General features: G+C 45.5%; 1 protein-coding gene across 1 annotated transcript; it reads left to right on the top strand.

The window, feature by feature from the left end:
* Window positions 1–3,837: 3,837 nt before the first annotated feature.
* LOC147960317 (uncharacterized) lies at window positions 3,838–4,455 on the top strand. Its single transcript, XM_087533271.1, has one exon. It carries the CDS (start codon window positions 3,838–3,840, stop codon window positions 4,453–4,455), a length of 618 nt encoding a protein of 205 aa, XP_087389397.1.
* The last annotated feature ends 4,806 nt before the right edge of the window (window positions 4,456–9,261 follow it).

Below are 9,261 nucleotides of genomic sequence, written 5' to 3'. Positions count from 1 at the left end.
CTAGCCACGCTACCGGTATGGGCAGGTGCGCCTCGACCTCCTCTTGCCATCCCTCCCTCTCAGTTTGGCCAAAGAGCCCTCGTTGCCGGCGAGAGCTCCGGCGAAGCCGTGGCCATCTATGTTTCTCTCCCCCTCTTCCCCCACCTGACTAACGGGGCCCGCTAGTCAGCCACTCAGTACGCGCGTGAAGTGGTACGAGTGGTGGTGCCCCTGGGCTTTACGCCTTCGACGTCACCCCCCCAGTCTTTTTCTTTTTATTCAAATTCATTTGAATTTATAGAACACTTCAAACAGTTATAAATTTTTAACCATAAGTCCAAATGCATTGATTCTTTTTGCATTGTGTTCTTTGAAAGAAAATGTAACAGCTCACCAAAGATATTTTTCTCAGCTGTTTAGAATTTCTGGTGAATTTCATAAGTTTCCTTGATATTTTCTTTTTGTGTTTAAAATTATTTTCAGAAGGTGAGGCTTGTCTTGAGGATCACCAAGAGGCTTGTGAACCTCATCTGCACTAAGGCAAGCCACATCAACATTATCATGATGCCATTGCAATATTTGTGATTTTCTTACTTGAATGAATTGATTAATCCATGCATTTAAATAGTTATTGAGTTACTTGTATTTTGTTAAATGTTGGTTAGTTATTATGCTTGATTTACAGAATAGTTGAAACTAGTTTAAGTGGGTAAGGCAAGTTAAGATTTATTTGAGGTGATGTTAGAAATAATTTTGTTATGCATGTTAGTAATTATTTAGCTATGTTTTTGCCTTCCTAAATTGGTAAAAATTTGTGAGAAAATGTTCTGTTAAATACTTGTTAAAGCATATTACTTGTTTTATAGAAGGATTGAACCCAACTTAGTGATAAAGATATTAAGAGTTATTGATAGTAAAATCTTTTGTCAAACATATAAGAAATTAATCGGAGTTACTTTCTTGCGTAAGAAAATTTATGAAAACTTGTGATAAAAATATTTTTGACTAGTAAGAGTCAGTTTGAGCAAGTAAAGTAATCTGAGTTGTTGACGTTTATGCTTGGTGTGAATGTGGATGACATGTGTCATGTTGATCAGTATATGATGCATGTGTTGTTTTGCATTTCATGGCATGTTATGACACCGGTCATTGTTAACCATTGAACCTGAATATAACTCAACTAGAATACACCGTTGACCGGGTCATGGTGCCGCTGAATTGAGTTTCTTTCCAGTGCAACCACATTTCTTTATGGGAAGGCCTTGATTCGGTCCATTGACACGGCCACTGGTCGGTGCCTCCATCTAGGGAAGGTTATGTCGTGTTTGCCCTGGCCTGGTAGGCAGGCATAACCTTGTGTGCTAGTTGATGAGATTATGGTACCGAGTCCCCAAGTGGGAGTCTCCCCGAGTGGGAGTTGGCCACGACGGTGGTCGGGGTGTCTTTGGTAGATACGGGGCCACCTAGGACCAGCCCGTTGGGGATTTGGGTCGAAGTGGCCGGGAGAGTGCTATGGCAATGGAGGGGTTTTGTCGGAATGCCGTTGGTCCACCCGAATGGGAGTGCGAGGCCATGGGTTCTGTGGTGTGGGTACAGTGTGCTACCTCTGCAGAGTGTATAATCTATCAATAGCCGCGTCCACGGTCACGCACACCTCGTAGTATGTCCCACCATGAGTCAACGATTAATAAAAATTACACACTAAGCCGTAAACTTTGCATTGTTGACGATGGAAGAAAGGCCATCGAGGAAATTGGGATCAGATATTGGTCGTGGTGGTGATCATCGTAAGGATCATGAGTCATTTTGTAAAAGACCATGATGGTGGTGTGTTTTACCACTTTGGTGGTGTGTTTTACCACGTTGGTTGTGTGTTTTACCACGTTGGTGGTGTGCTTGTGATCTGAGAATGATCACGGTTGGTAAGTTGTCCTGAGGGACTTTCGATGTATGATCACAACATGTTGGCATATAGTGTTGCATTATTAGTAATTGGTTAAATATCATGATATTGCTTGTCATTATGATTATGCTTGTTGTGAGCTTGCAAGTAGATTCAATGTACTGACCTGGCGTGTCATGCCAGATTTCAGGAAAGTCTCGTTGGAAAGGAACGCTGATCGATTCTAGATCGTGTCCACATCGGTGTCCCTGTGATATGGAGCTTCCGCTACGACGTTATTCCGCTGCCACGTAGTTGTTCGGATCGAGGCCCCTTTATGTTCACTAAATAATGTACATATTGTTGAGCCGCACCGAGTGTGCCGCTGGGCCTCGACCGCTGTTGTAATATGAACTCTATTCCGCTAGCATCAATAAAGTGGTTGTTTTCTGTACCAATATGTTGTGTGTTGCCAGAAGACATGGTCTCTGGGCTGGCAATGTAGGGTAAACCGGTCACTTTGAGCCGGGGTGCCACAACGATTGGTATCAGAGCCACGCTGACTGTAGGCTATGCTAGACTACGACGTGTTAACTGGACGCTAGGCATGAGTAAATTTGAGTGCCGGTAGCAGTTATAGCTGGTTGTTGGATTCTAGCCATTTGATTATTATTGTTATACTAACCTGTTAATGGTTGTGAGTGTAGATGGCTCCGGTGTCGTATCCGTGCCAGTTGCAGCTGATGCCGCACACGTCACCGCACCTTCTCCACAACGTGTGGCGTCGGCTGTACCCTCACGGAGACGAACCAGTATACCGTGGTATACCGGGAGCGTCTAGCAGACTCAGTGTATGAGTATCACGCAGTGGTTACTCTACGCACCAGTTCTGATTTCGGCTCTTACACTCGCACTTCTCGGAGCGGTTATGCCTCCACCGCTTCTCAGACTATCCAGTTTGCCGCATTTGAGGTCCTTGTCGAGCTTCATTATACCGAGGTTCAAATGCAGCACCACCCAGGTTTCTATTACTACCCATCTCTGCACGACAACGTTTGTTTTCCTCTTGTTGACCCGGAGTCTGATAGTGTTGCTAGCCATCTTACTCGCTATATCACTGCTAGCTATCTGATGATCCATGAGTTGGCTCGAGAGTTGACTCGTGCCCGTACTGCTTTAGCCGCTACCTTGGTCACTACTAGATCCACCACTACTCCATCCTCACTGGGATTTACCCCTTATGTCCCAGTTAGCTCTATCTCCCCTATTTCGCTGGTTACTCCCCCGAGTAGCACATGCATCATGGCCGTGAACCCTCTCAGTGCTCCTGCTGAGTGGGTCTCACTTCTTGCTATTCCTGCAGCCCCGATGCTTCATCCTACCCCTACCCCTGAGGGAGAGCCTTCGAGGAAGCATCATCGTGTTACCTTTAACCCGGAGGTTCCCGTCAACCACATCAGTTCGGGATTCGAGACCGCTTCAGGGGAGGACACCGCAACACCAGCAGAGCAGTAGTGTCTTGGAGTATTCGCAGTCGTCTAGATGGTGTACGGATGTAGTTGTACGAGTCATGATGCTTCATGTATGAGAGTAGTGGAACCAGTCATGTTGTTTAATTTTCATGTATGAGTCTATGTATAATTATGTTGGGACTTTAATCGCCGTATTTTCTTTGCTCGTTCGTCTTTTTTGATTTCTCTCGCTGGCTTTTCCCCAACTTATTTTTGGGTGTTTCTCATCTCGATTGTGTTGTCTTGGAAAAACTTCACAATAGGATGACGCGGGGAGGTAGCAGTAGCAACGTTCGTGAGGGAACTCCTGTTTGTCGTTCCGCACGACAGGCAGGATATTCTCCAGAGCCATACGTTCAGCCACCACCTCCACCGCCTGATCCTCCCTCCACCGAGCAAGTTATGCGTATGTTTGAAGAGAAAAGGAACAATGATCTGATTGAAATATTGAGAAGTGTGCAAGCTATGGTTGGACAGAATGGAAATCAGAATGGTCATCACTCAAAGCTGTCAGATTTTCAAAGGATTAATCCACCCAGTTTTAGTCAGGTTGTTGACCCATTGGACACAGACGATTGGTTGCGCATCATGGAGAAAAAGCTTGAGATCGCCCGTACTGAAGGAAATGACAAAGTCCCATTTGCAACCCATTACCTTGAAGGCGCAGCTGCCATATGGTGGGAAAATACAAAAGCCATGTGGCCAATTGATGAGGAAGTCACTTGGGAAAAATTTAAGGATAGGTTCCGCAAGTATCACATCCCTACTGGAGATATGAAGGCCAAGCAGCGTGAATTTCTTGCGCTCGTCCAAGGAAATCAGTCTGTGGCTGAGTATTTGCAAAAATTCAATCATTTCACCCGTTACTCTCTGTATGACGTGGCCACTGAAGAAAGGAATATTGACAGATTTCTCGGAGGTCTAAATCCGCAACTCTGGTGTGCTTTCAGTATGTTCGATTTCATAGATTTCCAAACCTTGGTAGACAAGGCGTTCATTGCTGAACGGGAACACAAGCTTATATCAGATAATAGGCTAGTTAAAAACGATAACAAGCCCAAGTTTGAGCCAAAGAAGGAATGAAAACCTGTGCAAAAGGCTCGTACTTGGCAGCAGACTCAGGTGGAATACCGATAAAATTGGCAGCAGAATGTTAATAGGACCACCACTCAAGTCAAGAATATTGTTACCAGTCCAACACATGAGGAGCGCCAGCGCAATAATACTTGTTTCATTTGTGGGCAGCACGGACATTATGCCAAACAGTGCACCAAGAACCACAAGGTGAATGCCCTAAGCAGGCCACAAGTCAACTTTATGGAGTCAGTGCCAACCCAGCAAAACTTCACCGGGCACGTGAATCATATGTCCGCCGATGAAGCCCAAGGGAAGCCAGAAGTTGTCATTGGTATGTTTTCTGTTAATGACATACCTGCAGTAATTTTATTTGACTCTAGGGCTTCCCATTCTTTTATTTCTCGGAGTTTTGCCGCCCAAAACAATTTTCCTTGCACAATTTTGGGAAAAAATATGCTGGTACAAACCCCGGGATCTATAATCAAGAGCAATCTAGTCTGCCATGATCTGGAGATCAATATCAACAAGGTCTACTTTCCAACATCCTTGATAATCATTGAGTTTGAGCAGTTGGATATTATATTGGGTATGAATTGGCTGACCAAATATGAAGTTTGTATAAACTGCACAACCCGAGAAGTCAATTTGACTAGTCTGAATGGGCAGCTCACCAAATTCTATGCTCGCAAGCATGTACCCAAGCCAGAACTAGTTTTCACCATGGTGGTTGAACTGGAATTTATTCCTGTGGTCTGTGAGTACCCGGATGTGTTTCTAGAAGAACTGCCAGGCATGCCACCAGATCGGGAACTGGAGTTTGCCATAGACCTTCTGCCCGGAACGACACCATTATACAAGAAGTATTACCGGATGCCCTCATGAGAATTAGTGGAGCTAAAGAAACAGCTTGATGAATTACTCCAAAAGGGTTATATTCGTCCCAGCTCTTCACCATGGGGGTCACCTGCAATTTTCGTGGGCAAAAAGGATGGCAGTCTCCGTATGTGCATAGATTACCGCCAGCTGAATGAGGTCACCATCAAACATAAATACCCACTGCCAAGGATTGATGATCTGTTTGATCAGCTCAGTGGGACTAAAGTATTCTCAAAAATCGATTTACCGACCGGAGATCATCAGCTCAAGATTAAAAAGAAAGATATTCCTAAGACCGCATTCACTATACGATACGGTCTTTACGAATATACCGTGATGTCCTTTGGTCTCACTAATGCCCCTGCCTTCTTCATGCATATGACGAACAAAGTGTTCATGGACTTCCTAGACAAATTTTTGGTAGTCTTCATCGACGACATCCTCATTTACTCCAAGGGTGAAGAAGAGCATAAGGGTCACCTTCGAGCGGTGCTACAACGACTCCGCGACCATCAGTTATACGCCAAGTGTCGGTGTCAAAACCGGCGGATCTCGGGTAGGGGGTCCCGAACTGTGTGTCTAAGGCGGATGGTAACAGGAGGCAAGGGACACGATGTTTTACCCAGGTTCGGGCCCTCTTGATGGAGGTAAAACCCTACGCCCTACTTGATTTATTCTTGATGATATGAGTATTACAGGAGTTGATCTACCACGAGATCGGAGAGGCTAAACCCTAGAAGCTAGCCTATCATATGATTGTATGTTGTCTATCGACTAGCCTGGCCTCGGTTTATATAATGTACCAGAGGCCTAGGATAACAAGAGTCCTAGCCGAATACGCCGGTCGGGAGGAGTCCTTGTCTTGATCACCAAGTCTTGTGGAATCTTCCATGTATGCGGCAACTGTCCGAACTGGCCCATGAGTATACGGCCATGGGGGTCCTTGGCCCAATCTAACAGATCGGGAGATGACGTGGTGAGTACCCCCTAGTCCAGGACACCGTCAGTAGCCCCCTGAACCGGTCTTCAAGTTAGGGACGCTCCTCAATTCTTCCGAACTGTTCTTCATCTTCGGTTGTCGGTCTTGAAAACTGGTTCAACAAATCTTCTCATCTTCGATCTTGAGGATTGCCGAAACGCATTCAATGAGTTTACACGTCGGGTATCCGAGGAGCCCCTTTAAGTTTTCGGGCTTTATCAATGCCTTGTTATTTTTATGCCACACCTCGGGTTTGAAGTTGTTCCCGGGAGGCAGTGTCCTCTTGCGTCCGAGTTCTAACGCCGGACTGCATTCTTGGTATTTTTTGCTGCCGAGCACCAATGCCGGACTGCTTTCAAGCTCCAACGCCGAAATGTATCCGAGCTCCAACGCCGAAATATATCTGAGCTCCAACGCCGGACTGTGTCCAAGCTCCAACGCCGGACTATATCCGAGGTGTCATATCACCTGGGTTCAAAAAAGTTGAAGGAGTTTAGCCGAGCTTAATGCCGGAAATGCCCTCTATGGACCCAGCCACTAGCGCCCAAGCTTTATGCCGGACTGCTTCCGAGGTGGTGCACCACCCCGACTGTGGGCCGATTTTCTGTCAATATTTTTGATTGGTGCAATTTATTCTCTACCGAGATATATAGCCAGTAGCCCTCAAGGTGTGTATCGGTTTAAAACCTGAGATGCACCTGAAGGATGACGTAAGACCGCTGATCCCAGTAGCCGCCGAGACTCAGGTTGATTTGCCAAAATCGGCCTGAGGGTCATGTCCTAGCTCGGCAGAATACTTCGGGACACAAAAAGCGGCGTGCTCAGTCCTCGAGACTCAGGTTGGGTGCGGCCGACCAACGTGAGTATCAAAATCTCCTCGGCAACTGTATTGCACTTAAAATTTTCTGCATTGGACAGGCAATGCAGTAACCCCCGAGACACTGGTCGGGTGGCAACACCAGATCAGGGGATTGATGTGCCCCTTTAATATTTTTAAACAATAAGCCCGAAGCCCAGTAGCCCCCGAGCCTTAATGCGGGCACGGGTGGAGGAATTAAGGATCGATATCCATATTAAAATCACAAATTATGTGTAATGACTCTATGTATCCAAGTACTTTATGTCATTTAATGCTCGGATCCGCATTGTACAAAACTTTGTTGACCGACCATCGGCTTCCACCTCCTCGGCCAGTAGCCGAGGAGTGTTTGTCGTACTTTATAAACCCTTTATGAGGGCAAAGATTTATGACAAACAAGGCAATCTGGCCATACGGTTTTATAAACGAAGGTACGTAGAGAGATATGTTATATTACTATTTAACATAAGAAGTGTCTTCCAAAGAAAATAGTCCCGCTATCGATCCCTTTCTTTGGGTTGTCATGCTAAGCATGATCATGAAACCTCAGCTCTAATGTAAGAGCAAAATATTGAGGATTTTAGTTTGGGAGGCCAGTTACTAGCCCCCGGTAGTGTTCGGCGACAATCGAGGTCAAGCCGTAAACACCTCGGCCAATGTTATGAATGGCCCGTCATTTAATATAGTCGTTGGATTGCTGACCAGTTTACGCTTATTGTGACAGTCAGTTTTGGACTTTCTCCACTAAGGTGCTTAACCAAGTGAGCTGGAAGCACAATCGCAGTGGTTCTCCCTTTGCACACCTAGCCGAACAGAGCGGAACGTAGGAGGCAAGCGCAGGAGCCGGGCAACCCAACTATTGACCGAAGACACAATTTGACACCGATGCATATATAGCAATATCCGAGAATGTCTTTGCCGAATCTCTAAAGGTGTCCGGCGTTGCACCGCGAGACTTGTTATAAAAACACACAAATAATTTAAAAGTGCCAAAAGCTTGAAAAACCAAAAAAACGTCAGTAAAAACATGATGTCCGAACAAGATCAAGTGTTCGATGCCAATCCGAAAATTGGAAGAGAGAGAAAAAATCGTGCTTTTGTCGTGTTTTGACAACGACCAAGAAGAAAACACATTTACAGCTCATATATAAATTTTAAGAGCCCCAAAGTGACTTGGGAAAGAATTTTATGTATAATGATTGTATGTACCGAAGTACTTGTATCATATTTTTGTTCACCCAAACTTTAAACGCGTCTTAACCGACCGTCGGCTTCTCCCTCTTCGGCCAAGGGCCGAAAAGTATCATGTACTCCGCCTGTCGAGAGTATCGACAGTGTTTCCGATGACCAGGCAATCAGGCCATAAGGCTGTAACAGACAAAGCGCGCTCAGGGAACTTATGCTATATTACTAACAAAGTGTAAGAAGCATCTTCTAAGAAAATAGTACCCCCACCGATACCTTTCTTCGATGCACATTATTACTATGAGACTTGTGCAATAGATTTTTTGTACTCATGAGTTCCGTTGTATGCCGACCATGATTGAAAACAATAAGAGCACTAGCTTTCGGCTTCACCCAGTCTGAGGTCAGAGCTCGCATGACCCGGTCATGACAATCACAGAGGTGCTCCCTTTACTCCCTAGTCGAACAATCGGGAACGTAGGGGTAAGCACAGGAGCCAGGCAACCCATCTTGCAAATCGCTTATGTCAATATGGTGCATATTGTTGCGTAATACACGAACAAGGAACGAAGCCGTACAAGTATAATCATATGCAAGAGGAAAAGCTCCGTCAAGGGAGCCCCCAAATCAGCGGGGTATTTGAATTTGCATGTCACAAACAAAGTTTTGACAAGGAGATTTTTTACAAGCAACTTTTTTCCAAAAAAGTATAATGCTTGGTCGAACCGAACACAAGTTAAAAATTAAAACTTTGAGCATGAAAGCGACTTAGCTGGTTAATGTGTTCGGCATTGATGACGCGGTCCGAGCTTGATGCGGGACAAGGTTCCATCCTCCAAGCCGGTCTCGAGGTGGCGGAGCAGAGAGCTCGACACGCCGAAGTGGTGACATAGCACGGTCAATGTAGGCCGGC

The sequence above is a fragment of the Triticum urartu genome, chromosome 7A, assembly GCF_056163025.1.
Source record: "Triticum urartu cultivar PI428250 chromosome 7A, HENAU_Tu73, whole genome shotgun sequence".
Classification (NCBI taxonomy): Eukaryota; Viridiplantae; Streptophyta; class Magnoliopsida; order Poales; family Poaceae; genus Triticum; species Triticum urartu.
Note: the sequence above shows the minus strand (reverse complement) of the source record. Positions and strands in the feature narration are given on the sequence as shown.

Excerpts from the sequence above, each read along its gene's own strand:
- LOC147960317 (XM_087533271.1), top strand. The coding sequence starts at position 3,838 with ATGGTTGGACAGAATGGAAATCAGAATGGTCATCACTCAAAGCTGTCA.